The 14,445-nt window shown below is 41.8% G+C and overlaps 1 protein-coding gene across 1 annotated transcript; it reads left to right on the top strand.

Annotated features, from left to right (window-relative positions):
• The first annotated feature begins 2,913 nt into the window (after nucleotides 1-2,913).
• On the top strand, nucleotides 2,914-13,764 carry map6d1 (MAP6 domain containing 1). Its single transcript, XM_022202104.2, has 3 exons — nucleotides 2,914-3,956; nucleotides 4,734-5,043; nucleotides 13,010-13,764. The coding sequence occupies exons 1-3, from the start codon at nucleotides 3,430-3,432 to the stop codon at nucleotides 13,085-13,087; spliced, it is 915 nt and encodes a 304-aa protein (XP_022057796.1). The 5' UTR covers nucleotides 2,914-3,429; the 3' UTR covers nucleotides 13,088-13,764.
• Nucleotides 13,765-14,445: the final 681 nt, after the last annotated feature.

The raw sequence follows: 14,445 nt of genomic DNA, 5'->3' as shown, positions 1-14,445 counted from the left end.
AATTAGCCGCCTGAGAAAAAAAAAGGACCTCACATCTTTTCTACAATCTGATTTACAGCGAGTTTAATCACAGTGTTAGTAAAGATGAATTGGTCATTGCGCTAAGATTTTTTTCTCTAAATATTGCCAGATAATGCTTATTTAATTCTACAGTATATATTGAAACAGCAGACTAGATTATTTTTCCATCTTTTCAAAATCATGTGAGCAAATATGACCGTCCTCCCCCGTGGTTAGGACAGAGTTACTTTAAAAAGCTTCCAACAGCTAGGGTCAAAGTCAAGAGAATACCCTTGTGTGACAAGAAAATGACACAACTCCAAGCTTAAGCACTAACCAAGGACCAAGTGAAGCTATTTTCTCTATAGAGAAGAAACTTTCTCTATTAGGGTCAGATTCTGAAACATCGGGCCGCTAGACATGGACATGTAAACGGCCCCCAGCCCTCTGACACAGGAACACTATACTCAGACTGAAACAGTCATGAAATGACCACTAACCCTGAAGCTGTGCTGCGTGTCTTGAAAATGCATTGCTTGCTATGATTTTATGACTCTTCCTCATCCTAATTTGTGTCTGTTTGTAGCTGACTTTCATCCATTTGTATTTCTTACAGGTGTGCTTATAGTTGGTTTGTAGTTGTTTGGTGATTCTTTCTCTGTACAGTCATTTTGTGCCTCATATTGTTTGTTTGTTTTTTGTCTTTTTTGAATATTTGCAAGGGAAATAACTCACCCTATGCTCATTAGGCCCATTCATTAATCCATCCTTGATGATCTAGCTTAAGCTGAGCGTAAATGAGAAAACTGTGAACCCCAAAAAATTCAGACAAAATGCCTACCTGTGTGCGTCCCACAACAGGAGTGTCAAGAAGGGGCAAATCTATTTGCCCCTTCTTGACACTTGACAGTGTCTTGACACTTGACACTTGACACTTCCTTCTACGAAGCAAATCTATATGAGATTGATGTGGGTTTAGTGTGAGCTTCTCCATGCCCACGTCATTCCATCATAAAGTCACAGGGAGTGTCTGAGTGTCGCTTGCTGGACATATCCTCGTAATGTTGTTTTTCTAGTAATTTGTAAATTCTTGTCAAGATTTTCATCCTAAGATGTTGGAATACATTGTGATTTGCCATAGTAATAAAATCTCACATGATATTTTGGCATTTCAAAACAAGTATAATTAATAAGAGTAATAAAGGCTGTATTTGAGCCAGGTGTAGGGCATCCTGGTTAACTGAAAAGTGTTTTTGGCTATGACACGAGATGCTATGAAGAAGGTCCATAACATTATTTTGAAACTGAAGCATCTAAATGGAATTCAGTCACCGATAATTTGATTTTGAACACCTATGATTTTTCCCGTTGTAGCATGTCAAAAGTTGTCTGTATTCCTGTTGTTTTCAGCCACGACACAATATCTACAAAAAGTATTTACCCCTTTGGAACTTTCCATTTTCTATGCTTTTCGGCAGTGAATCATGACCACCTTAAATTACTTTTGTTTTTCTTTACTTACAAGAATGTACAGAAAGGGGACTCTTTAATGTTGAAGTGTGAGCAGATTTCTGCAAAGTTATGTCAGTTACAGCAAATACAAATACAGCATTGATCCTGTGTGGATAGATCTTGATCAGCTTTGCACATCTAGATGCTGCAATTTTACCCCCTTCTTTGCAAAACTGCTCAAGCTCTGTCTGGTTACACAGAGGTTGTGAGTGAACAGCCTTTCTCAAGTCCAGCCACAATTTCTTAATTGGACTGAGGTGTGAGTTTTGACTCGGCCACTCCAGAATATGCATCTTGTTGTCTTTGGATCATTTTTGGAGACTTGACTGTATGTTTCAGGTCATTATCCTGTTTGAAAACAAGATAATGTTTCTCCAAGTTGCAGATTTCTTGCAAACTAGATCAAATGGTCCTTCAGAACTTCCCAGTACTTTGCTGTGCTCATTTTACCCTCACCGCTTAAAGAGCTTTCTCACATCATGATGTGTTCATGGTGGGGGTGGTGTGTTTGAGATGATGTGCTGTGTTTGCTGTCCACCAAACACAATGGCCCAAAGGTCTCATTAGACCAATAAACCTTCTTCTGGTTCACTTCAGAGTCTTTCACATGCCTTCCGGTGAACATTAATTTTATTATGATATTTTTTTTTCCCCCAACAGTGGCTTTCTTTTTGCCACTAGCTGTAACTGGTGAGGAACAGACAACAAATGCTGTATGCAGAGTCAAGCCCATCTCAGCTGCTCAACCTTGTAACTCCTTCAGAGGAGTCATAGGTGTCTTGGTGGCCTAACTCAGCTTTGAGGACAACTAGCTTCATCCCCTGTATCCATCATTTGAGTTATCCTTTTCAGTGACCTTTTCAAAAAGTCACTTGAAGTGCTCTTTTGTCTTCATTGTGTAGTTAAAGCCAGGAGTACCTGGATAAGGGTGTCTGCATTCACTGCACTCAGATGATCTCCCTTTCACTAACAGTGTGACTCTGAGCACCATTTGAGCGCACTGAAGTTGAATTAGGTTAGTCTTTTTAAAGAGGGTGAATGCTCCTGCAATCACTCATTTACACACGTTTTTAATAAATTGACATTTCTTTGTAAAAATCTGCTTACACTTTGCAAATTCTTGTCCAAAAAAATCTGAATGACATTGGCCATGTTTCAGTGTTGAAAAGGGAAACAAAGGGAGGAAACTTCTTTTAAAAGACACTTTAAATAAACTGATGAGTCAAATTGAAACAGAATAGTTAAATACCTCTACTTCAGGGGAATTAGGCGGGTTGATGCAACACATGGCAAAGGGTAACCTAACTGTGAGAAATTACATGAAACGTTTGGAAGAAAAAAAAATCGTCTGCACACATCCTCCAGCTGATGAGTGTTTAAGTTCACACATTCTCCCGGGCTTGACTGTACACCACTGTACGCTGGACGCTGCATCACAATTATGTAACCTCGGTGTTGGGGTGCACTCATTTCAGTGATTTGTAGGAGGAGAAGCCATAAAACATCTCACGCACGAGTGGAAACCTGCGGTGGAGACGAAAAACGACGATCCTTTGATTTAAAGAAAAAAAAATCCAATCAGAATGATGCAGACACCGGGATCCGGCAAGAGATGCGGATAATAATTTGCCACAGATTCCTCTGCATAGTGGAGGCACTATCACAGACCACGTGAGAGGAATATTCAGTGACGGTCCCCGACAGACCGGCTCATCTCCACTGGCAGTCCTCTGCTGCTGACATGGACTCTTGGACACTGTGCGCTCTGAGCTTCCCAGAAACGGAGCAGGAGGGAGGACGACACTCTGTCTGAATGTAACCTTTGATCTCTTTTTTTTGGCCGTTTTATCTTCTTTTTCTGTTCTTTTTTTGTTTTTCTTCTTCTCCTTCTCTCTAAGTCAGAACACTTGGGTGAGTATGGCTTGGCCGTGCATCAGCAGAGTGTGCTGCCTGGCTCGCTTCTGGAACCAGTTCGACAAATCGGACCTGTCCGTCCCGCTCACCATCCAGAACTACTCGGACATCGCCGAGCAGGAGGTGCGGTCCGTCACCAAACAGGTCTCCGCGTCGGAGCGCGCACCCGGGAATAACTACTCAACCCCGGAGCCCCGCGCCAATAAAGGCTCTCCTCAGGCGCCCGGTGATGGAGCGGGCACCAGAGGATCGTTCAGGGCGCGGAAGGAACCCAGCTACAAGCCCCGGGAGGACTACCAGCCGCCCGGAGTGCCTTTCCCCAGCGTTACGCAGTACAAGCAGGATTTCAAACCCTGGCCCATTCCGAGGAAGGAGAATTTCCCGTGGATTAGTAACGGAGGCAGCAGGGCGGACAGTGTTTCGGACAGTCCGGTGAACAGTTACCACGTCCAGGAGAGAGAGGAGCGGGGCAGGGGGCAGAGGTGGGGGGAGCAGCAGGTGATGGAGGAGAGCAAAACCAGCTCCTACAGGTATGTCAGCCTCCTGCACCTGTTCCTTCACCCATCCGCTGCTGCTCTCATGACTAATTAGAGTCATTTATTAATAGTTGAGTGAAATCCAAGGTCGACCCAGCAAGGATGGGTGGAGGGTCATCAATAATTCCCTTACACATTTCACATCCATACATGGGAGAACTCAAGTGTGAATGCTTGATTTTGGCTTGCATTTTATTTTCAAGAGTGTGAAAGCTGGTGCCTTTTGAGCACTGACTTGAAAAAGAAGCATTTTTTAAAGGAATATATATGAAAGATGTGTGCATCAACACATGATGAACATATGAATGATGTTTGATAAACATATTTCCACTGTTCTCAGGGTGATTCAGACCCCCAGGAGGAGTTACTATACTAACCTCTGGACATGAAATGCATGCAGTCTTCAAAATCTTCGGTGTATTTATAGTTGCACCTAGATCAAGTCCAATCCAAGATAGCTCCAGCAACCGAGTTATATTCTCAGACTTCAAAAAGCTTCCTCCCTCCACAAAGAAGACATCAAACAGCTGTTTTTACAAGCATCGTGCTGAGTAAAGTGATCTGCATGAGTAAAATCAGCAGAGTGCCCCTTTAACTCAGTCTTTGGTGATGGTGTATACATTATGCATTACATACATTATTACTGCCATGTTAATGCAACCACTGGGTCACATCCACTCTTGCCTCGGGGCATTAAAAAATAAGCCTGATGTAAACTTTTACCCCCTACATCTGTCAGCCTACTGATGCACATCCCTTCCCTTCCTCTAGGCAAGAGTACAGGCCGTGGACGGGGGTGAGACCGGCTAAAAGTGCGAGGAAAAACCCTCCAGCTCAGTACTCCAGCCCAGGGACAGAAGCCACCCACATCCCCCGTGAGACCAGCTACCAGGCCGCCTACAGCGGGGAGGTCAGCAGGTCCATAGGTCCGCATCAGGGCGAGCACATCATCCCATCTGCTGCCTCCAACGTACAACCTGCCCCGGTGCCCCACCCCGCCTCAGCTTCACCCTGCCCCTCCAGCCTCCAGCAGAGCATCCTGCCCGAGAGGACCGAGCTCAGTGGAACCGCCAAGGGAGAGGTAGGATCACACAGCATCATTCAGCCTGTGGAGCTTTAGGTTCAAACAGCTGACGGGAAGAGCGACCGGTTTGAACTGCAGAACGCTCCTCCTGAAAGTCATCTTCACTCATCTCCCAGGTGGCCTGTTGCTGTTGGAGCATCTCAGAGAAAGTGATACAGCATTGTGTCCCCAAGCAGCTCAAAGTGACCCAGCTGTTTAAAACAGGCCATGTACCGTGTTATGTAACACTGCTGGTGCCACACTCATTACGTTGACCTGAATAAAACAGGGCTGATGAGAACAAAAAAGTAAATGGATAATTCTTCCAGCTGTGGTCCAGTTTGGAACACTCGATTATTTAATCCTTGCTGTCATTTTCCCCTAACATTTGGAGTAAAGGATTTCCACTGCGACCTTAAACATACTCTAAATATCAGTGATCTTAACATCAGTTCTGGGATTTACCTTGCATGCACAAACATAACATACTAAAACATGTATCTCATTCATTTTTGTCCAGTGTGTCAGAAACAACTCTAATAGTAACACATTAAATTCAGGTATTCATTTGTCTTTCATATTTCAAGTCGAAATGATGCAGGATCGGGGGCTTTTGTACTGCAAAGCTGGAAGTGCAGCACAGTAAAGACAAGTAAGTGGAGCCAGCATCAAAATATGTTCCTAATGTGGCCAAAAACAAATTGACTGCAGTTGAAAAATCCCACAAGTATTCGCACAGTTGGATATTTTGCCCCAGATTTGTGCTCTCATCAAGAGACAGGACGGAGACGGACAGATGCACAATGTGATTGAAATCTGAAGCAAACCTAAAAGGTGAGAGGATTTGCTCAGGGAGCGGAGAACTCATCAGTTTAGTCGGGATGTCCCAGATTAAACTGGGTGAGGGGACATATCCCCGTTTTCCTCTGTCCTCTGCCTGGGTGCTGCGTCGGGTCAGCTGTTGCGTGACAGTTCGTCGGACAGTTTTGGGGAATCTCCAGAGGTTTAGTGCCATCCCTCTTCCCCACCCACACCACTCAGTGCCATCTGCCAGAGCAGAGCTGTGGTTGCTCTGGACTGGACCGGGTCAGGATCATTTGTCTGTTTGCAAACTGTGCTGCCACAGCTGTCCTAGTAAAAATCTTAAGCTGAAAAAGTAACCGGGAAAGTTGTAAAACGTGTGTTTGACGCTGCGTTTGCTCTCCCTCCTGCAACTTCAGTCTGCTCAGGAAAAGTGATTAATGCGTGGGAGAAAAATAAGACGACCTTCTGGTCATTTGCATAATTTTCTGAACAATGCCTGCCCTATTAAGCTGTTGTGTCCCGCAGTATCACGTGTGAGAATGATGGAGGTCGAAGTGAGGGGTGTCAATGGCAGGACACAGACTCTAATAATAACGCTGGCCCAGTTGGAGTAAGAGTTCACGGCATATTAAGAAGGACTGTGCTGCTTGTGGTGTGTCAGACGGTAGGACAGAACACTGCAGTCAATATTTACCACACAAAGTGCCTATAAAATGATTTATCTCTCTCTTAGAAGGTTTTTCCCCTTTCTATTTGCTCTCAATGTTGAATCATGGCTAATACAATTTTTCTTTGACAAGAATTTAGTTTTAGAATTTAGTTATATAAAATGCGAAATCAGTGACTGCATCCTTTTTTACCCCCTTTAAAGTGACTCGGCATGAAGCATGGTGGTGGCGGTATCATGATGTGGGGATGCTTCTCAGCAGCAGGCCCTGGAGAGCTTGTTAAGGTGGAGAGGGACATGAATTTAGCAAAGCATTGGGAAGTACTGGAAGACAAACTGATGCAGGCTGTAAGAGAACTGCAACTTAGGTGAAAATGTGATTTTTCCAGCTAGGTAGTGACCTGAGGTGTACAGTTAAAGCTACACAGAAATGGTTTAAAGATAACAGAGTCAGAGGACACACCAAATGTGTGGCTGGACTTGAAAAGGGTTATTTTCTCAAAATGCCTGCTCAACCTGAGAGAGATGGAGCAGTTTGCAAAGAATAATGAGGTAAAATTAGTGTCCAGATGTGCAAGACTGATTAAGACCCATCCACACAGGTTTACTGCTGTAATTGTAGTCAAATGTGCATCTACTAAATACTTGCGCAATAATTTATTATAGGTTTTTAGCATTTTCATTAACTGGCATGACTTTGTAGAAATCAGCTTTCACTTTGACATGAAAGAGTCTTTTATTCGGGGTAAATTGTTGTCAAAAAAGCTAAATTCAAAAGAGAAAACTTCCAAGGGGAGTGAACAGTTGTGTACATTGTGCACTTTTTCAGTGTTCATGCATTGTATCAGCCATACCACAGTCTTCCAGTGTGACACAAACTTGCCTGGCAGTAAATCAAGTTGATCTTAGATAATCCACCCCGGTCACCGATGGCCCACTCACTGCCAACTCATTATTGACTCACCAGCCCCCTGCAGAGGTGTCCGACCAAGCATTACACATCCCACTCCAGTATGCATTACACTGGGTCATGCCATTCGGCTGCTATTTGTCTGTGAGGGCAATCTCAGTTTTCGATGCCATTCTGTAAAATCTATGACCACACCAAGCTGCGTTATCACCGGCAGGCAGAGCGCCTTCATTTACAACCGATTCAAACAGACTGCCTGTGCCTGTCATTAAAAGATTTAATGGAAAAGTCCCAAATAAGCTGCTGAAATCAAATCCAATCTGCTCTCGATGACAAAGGAGATGAGCGGCCATAAAATTCTCATTATTGTGCAAATCAATTTGTGAAATTGTGCTCTTCCTCACCTATAGCGGATAAAATCCATCTCAACAGATAAAAGCCGCCTCTAATTTTGTGACACCCAGCAGACAGACTGAAACACGGCGACGCCTTTCAGGATGAGCGAGTCGTGTTTTCTTGAACTCACCGAACTCGCAAACCTAATTTTAAACACCCCAGTGAGAGGTTGTAGCGAGTTCAGCGACAGAACGTCTGTTAAAGCTGAAACCTGGCTGCTTGGGCTTAAATGCATGAACTATGAGCGCAGTGTGTGCATGTGTGTGTGTGTGTGTGTGTTAGGAATCAGGCCTGGCAACTGCTACACAAGGCAAACAGATTTGTGAGGATGGGCCGCATAATCTGCAGCGTGTCAGGGACGAGCAAGACAAAAGCGCTGAATGAGGAACACATTTAGCAGGCAGAGTGGAACCTCAGCAGGAACTCTTGCTATGACAAATTCTTGCTTGTTTTATAGTCGGCTTAGAGGCAGCGCTGCCCTGAGATTTGGGATTGTGCTTTCAGAGCTTGTGGGCACCGCTTAACTTCCGCATGCAATGTACAACAGTGCTTTATTTTGCTGTGGCAGTAACATAGATGTGCAGTGAAGTGATGGAAATGCTGCTCACAATAGGTTTACTGCATAAAGAGGATTAGATGGCCTGCCGGGACAATGCACCCAAAAATTCACTTTCCTGTTGCCTCCTTTCGCTCGCTTCTCTCTCCAGCTACACGAGGCTAGTTCAGGTGACAAGCCTACACTGAAATCAGATTTTCCACCCCTGGTGCCTCTCTTTCACATACACTGTAAAAAAAAAAACAAAACTGTTTGTACATTTTATGGTGACAAATTGTCAAACCATGACAGTAAAAATCTGTAAACTCTAAAACAGTTAGATGCAGTTTGTCTGACATAGAATCACCGTAAGTAGGTTTATGAGGAGAAAAGTGTGTTTATTTTTAGAATTTTTTCTCTTGAAAAAAATACATTTCCTGACTCCTGCACAGTTTCAAAAGGAAAAATGACCATCTGTATAACACTGCTGTAATTTTTGCATTTAATTCTCAAAAAGAATACACTTTTTCACAGTTAAATGTACATATTGTTGTCCTGGTAATGAAAACATGCTGCAATATTTACAAGTAACATGGCGATTTCTGCATTTATTTCATACAAAAAATACAGTTTGTTAGTGGTCAAATTGATGTACTTTTGTGTTAATAACATCCTTAAATATTTATGACAGTTTTAACTGCAATTGTTTGCTAAAAATGCATATATTTAATGTTAAGCACACTAACTGTTCATAGAAAAATGCTGTAATATTTAAAGTTACACAAACTTTTTTATATAGCATTTCATGTAAATTTTCTAATTTTTCTTTTACAGTAAAATATGAAATGCAGCATGTTTTTTTAACCCTAAAATCAACAACATCAATACATTTCCTCACCGTAAATGTGGAAAATGTTTTACCGTAATTTTACAGTGGCATTCTGGCAACCACAGCTGACGGAATTTTAACGTAAAAACAACAATTTATTTTTATACAGTGTAGAATTTGCGCTACAATGCCATCAGTGCTTGCTTTTGCTCATTCAGATTGAGCCACACAGGCCGGCATAATGGCGCTTGGGTTTGTGCTTTCATGTAGCATGCCAGCCTTTCGGAATCAGAGACGTGATGTGTAACACACTGGCACTGGCGTACACGTGTGGCGTGCGCTGCCAGTCTAGCTCTTCCTTTCACACAGACATCGATTAGCCCTGTGACCACCTCTGCTGTCGCTTAAAAGCGCAGCAAAAATGCTTCTCTATAGCTTACACACAGAAAAGCGATGGAATAACATCTCGTTTCCACACAGGTGTCTGTTATTCGGTGTAAAATACGTATTTTGCCCCCTCGTGTCCGATGCAAGGCAATGCATTGCTTTTTCAATTTGACCAGTTTTTACCATCCAGTTATGGAGAAACTGCAACATAAACAGGACTGATGAGGTAGGCTGAGATTTAAGTGGAGAAGTCGACTTGCCAGGGTGGAGCCAGTCTGTAAAATATTTTCTTTCAAGATATGTGAACCAGTATGCATGAACTGTGTGTGTTACACAGCTGGCATGTGTTAAACTCTGAAGTTTACATTTTCTCAATTTGACTGTCATACTAATCAAGCACCAAAAATCCACCACAAAAGTTACATATTTTTAATATACTTGAGGCAAATTATAGAGAAATATGTGGAAACAAGACCTAAAGGTGCAACAGTCCCACCTTAACCCTCATGTTGTCTTCATTTGTGGGCACCAATTTTTTTTTTCCTTGTCTGAAAATAAAATAAAAAAATTCAGCAAAAAAATTCCCCAAATTTCAGAAAATTTGCAAAACCTTTAAGAAAAATTCCAATAATTCCTTGAAAGTTTCCCTTAAAAGCTTTATTTAAAAACAAACAAATTTGGCAAAGTAATTCTTGTAAATATTTTTTAACAAAAAGTAAAACCTTTCCAAAAAAAACCCTAAAATATATGAAGTGATTGTATATATATAGCAATAAAACTTCTAATATTTTCTTTAAGAACATTCAGAAAAAAACAACTAAAATCCAGCGAAATTCACTGGATTTTGGTTGATTTTTTTAAATAAATGTTCAGAAAATATTTTCTTTAGCATTTCTTTTCTCCACCAAAAATGTTCAAAAAATTCCCAGGAATGTTGAAAATGTGGTCATCAGAAGCGTCACTGTGAAAATCGATTTTTTCCCCCCCCACATTTTCAAACTTTAAAACGGGTCAATTTGCCCCGCAGGACGACACAAGGGTTAAACTGGGTGTGAAAGGGGCTGTAGATGGATTACTGCGGAGGCCAGAGCCTTCATACTGAAGCAAATGTTTCTTGTTGGAAAGTCATTCCAAGGACCACAAACACAAAACCACAAAAACGCATTTGTTCCCCTTCTGCAAATGTGCCTTCTTCTTCAGCTGCCCCCCTATTATCCCTTCTTAAATTATTTTTTTCTTTCCTCCCCCATTTCTTCCGCATCCCAAAACCCAAGTTCTCCCCCTGTTTGCTGCTCCCCTCCTCTTTTCATGGGCCTCATCCCCATTCCCACGCTGCCCAGGACGACAGAGAAAGAGAGTCCGGTGCCAAATTGGCAGAGCTTATTCAGGGAAAGGGGGGTGGGGGGGTGGGGGTGGGGGTGGGGGGTGTTAAGAACGGGGCAAAGGCAAAAAAGGGTGAGGGGCTGAAAAGACAGACAAAGGTAGGGAGGAGACAGGCATGAGGCACACCGTGTGATAGATAGGTGAACGAGAGGAGAGAGGTGGTGGAGGGGAGGGCAGTAAAGTGGAGTGCACCGTTTGATGGATTATCTGTTAAAGTGCAATGTTGCACTGGGTTGCAGTCTTGTTTGGCACCAATCTAATTTAGGAGAGAGGCAGACCTGGCCACCACACAGAGCAGGAAACAGAGTGTGTGTGTGTGTGTGTGTGTGTGTGTGTGTGTGTGTGTGTGTGTGTGTGTGTGTGTGTTCTTGTACTTGCTACATTGTGAGTACCATTTTCTGCATTTAACTTACAAAGTGAGGACATTTTGGCCGGTCCTCACTTTGAAACAGCCATGTTTGAGGGTGAAGACTTGTTTTAGAGAACAGGTATGAATTGAGGTTTGGTTAAGGTTAGGGTAAGGATTAAGTTTAGGCCATCAGTTGTGATGGTTAAGGTTAGGGTAAGGCTCCAGGAAATGCATTCCGCCTATGGATGTCCTCACTAAGATAGAAGTACAAACGTGTGTGTGTGTGTGTGTGTGTGTGTGTGTGTAAGGGGGAGGGGCAGAGGTGAATACCCTCACACACCAAGCTGACTTGCTGAACAACATGTACTGCCTCCCTGCCACCCACTGCGCTGTACAGTCACATTCAGAGCGATGCCGGGACCACACGCTGACAATCTCCCTGCAGACTTTGTGCTCCGATTGTCTGATTAAAGCCGCCACACTCCACAGATATTCAAGTAAATTGAAACGCTGTGGCCCATTTCCATTGACAGATCCAATAATTGCTAGAAAGACCAGAACGTGGTCGAGTGCTCCGTGCTACTGGACGTTTATTTATGTACTCGCCACAGCTCGGGTAGATTCTAGCTGTGCGTGGAGAACAGCTGCCATCAGCAGAACAGAGCAGCACTAAGGAGGAAAACACACTGCACAAACTCAAAATTTTACCAAGTTCATTTGTCTTGTTTGTAGTCAAAATGTCTCAAACCACTTGATTTAAGATAAATTCACTTAACGAGACATTTCAGCAAGACAGAGGGACTTGTTTTAAGACAATTCATCTTAAATATGTTGTTGAGTTAATCTTGAAATGAGTTTGTGGGAGGGTTAAGTATGTGGGGAAAAGAAATATTTTCACAGTGAAATTTTCCACATTTTCCACATTTTTGAACATTTTTTGATGGAAAAAAATGTCAAAAAAAAACTTTAAGAACATTCGGGGGGGGGGGGGGGAATCAACCAAAATCCAGTGAATTTCGCTGGATTTTGGTTGATTTTTTCACTGAATCTTCTTAAAGAAAAAATAACTTTTACTGATATATATGTAATCAATTTAGATATTTTTTTAGGATTTTTTGGAAGAACATTATCTATTTTTTTAAATAATTCTAATTTAAATTTTTCTTTTCATTTTTATTTCTTGCCAAATTTGGTGTTTGTTTTTAAAAAAATATTTTTTAAGATAAACTTTTAAAAAAAAAAATCTTCTTGAAGATTTTGCTTAATTTCTATAAATTTTTGGATTTTTTTCAGACATGTGAACAATGTTTTTTTGGTGTCGTAAATGAGGACAACGGGAGGGTTAAGAAAAAAAATAATTATAAAGATCTCAATATTCTAAAAATCACAACTTATTTCAAGAAATGTGACCAAGCTTTTTTTCCACATGTGCTATTAGCAGATTTTTTTCACTTATTTCAAGGTGAAAATGATTTGAAATAAGTTTTTTTTTTTCCTTGCTTTGAGAGGAGCATTTTTTCCAGTGCAGCGATACAGTCCGGGCTGCTTGAGCTCTGACAGCGGACCTGATGCCTTTTGACGGCTCAGTCCGACCAGTCTCCTCTCATTTCATGGGTCCAGTAGGAGCACCACAGGCGCTGCTATCGGTTTTCATCTCTCTGAGCATTTTAAAGGCTGCTGTTACACCTCTCTCTCTCTCTCTCTCTTTCCTTTCCTTCCTTTAGGAACATCTAGTGAGGACCAAACTCCCTCCAAACCCTTCTGCTGTCTTTCAAAGCGGATCGAGGGTCTTCAACATCTGACAGCCGCTGCGATTTTCCAACCATTCCACTTTGACCGGTTTCAATTTTAAGGAATCACCAGGGGAACGTTTTCAGTCCATTCCACAACACAAGAATCTATGCAAGGGAATGTATTGTTGTGAAGCCTGTGGTGTCCCAAAGTGGAGACACATAGATGCCCTTTTACACTCCTTCCTGCCCCCCGTTACCATGGAAATGAATATGCATGTAACAGAATAGTTTTGAAACACAAGCTCTTTTTTTTGGTCGTTTTTGCGGTTATAGACGCACAAGAAACTGGCTGCTCTCTCTCTCTCTCTGTGTGTGTGTGTGTGTGTGTGTGTGTGTGTGTGTGTGTGTGTGTGTGTGTGTGTGTGTGTGTGTGTGTGTGTGTGTGTGTGTGTGTGTGTGAGCCTGCTGATTTGTCCCTTTTATTGTACATAGCGTTGAGTCCGCACCGATAACGAATGACACAGTTTGTCATCGAGTGTGTATGCTTACTATGTTGCCCTTCGGTGTTGCTAGAAATCTGCTCGAAAATAAGTTATTTCCTCAGTATTCACTTCATTTACTATTTTGGGAGAGTATTGTTCAGTCTCATTTTGTAAATCTGTTGTTAAAGAAAAGGCGCAAATACACAATGTAAGTGAAATTACAATAAAAGATTATTAGCTAGGTTCTTAGCATTTTCTCTCCGATGCCTGTTTGGCTGTATTTTTTATTTATTTTTGGTGAATCAGTCATTTGTGGGATCGTACGAATGGAGTCCTGATTGTAAAAATTCACTATCATTCAAAAGATCAGGTATTATGAAAGCGGATATTTTTCAAAAAGCTGTAAAAATTAATTCAATGCTCAAAGGACCAGCAGCCTCAGCAAACTAAAGAAAATATTTTCTGACTTTTCTAACCAGTATATATCCATGTTTTAATTAGGCCTCTGATGGAAACAATGAAGGTGAGTGGAGTTTTGCTTGTTGTTTTTCCAGCACTGAAACTTCATATGAAGGAGAAGTTTAACATTTTGGGGAATATGCTTATGTCCCTTCTTTCCAAGAGTTATATAAAAGGATTGATTACATTGTGCCTCTTAGCTATAATTCCATAATTAACATATCTGACTCTCAGCAGAAGAAGAAAGAAGTAAATAATGTTTCCCAAAGTGACAAACTATTCCTTTAAAAGAGTTTACCAGCATTCCCTTTTTCAGAAATATTGCTGTCAACAATAATATAGGGGGCATTTCTTTAATAGAATTTCCAGTGAAAACTGAGGACAGTGAGGAGACAATGTTTAGAAAAGAAGAGACAACATATGAGGCAGAAATATAAATTTAGCACACTTTAAAGCTATTTTTTTTTGGCTTTTCAACTTGCAATT

The sequence above is a fragment of the Acanthochromis polyacanthus genome, chromosome 9, assembly GCF_021347895.1.
Source record: "Acanthochromis polyacanthus isolate Apoly-LR-REF ecotype Palm Island chromosome 9, KAUST_Apoly_ChrSc, whole genome shotgun sequence".
Classification (NCBI taxonomy): Eukaryota; Metazoa; Chordata; class Actinopteri; family Pomacentridae; genus Acanthochromis; species Acanthochromis polyacanthus.
The sequence above is the reverse complement of the archived record's forward strand: the minus strand, read 5'-3'. Positions and strand labels throughout refer to the sequence as shown.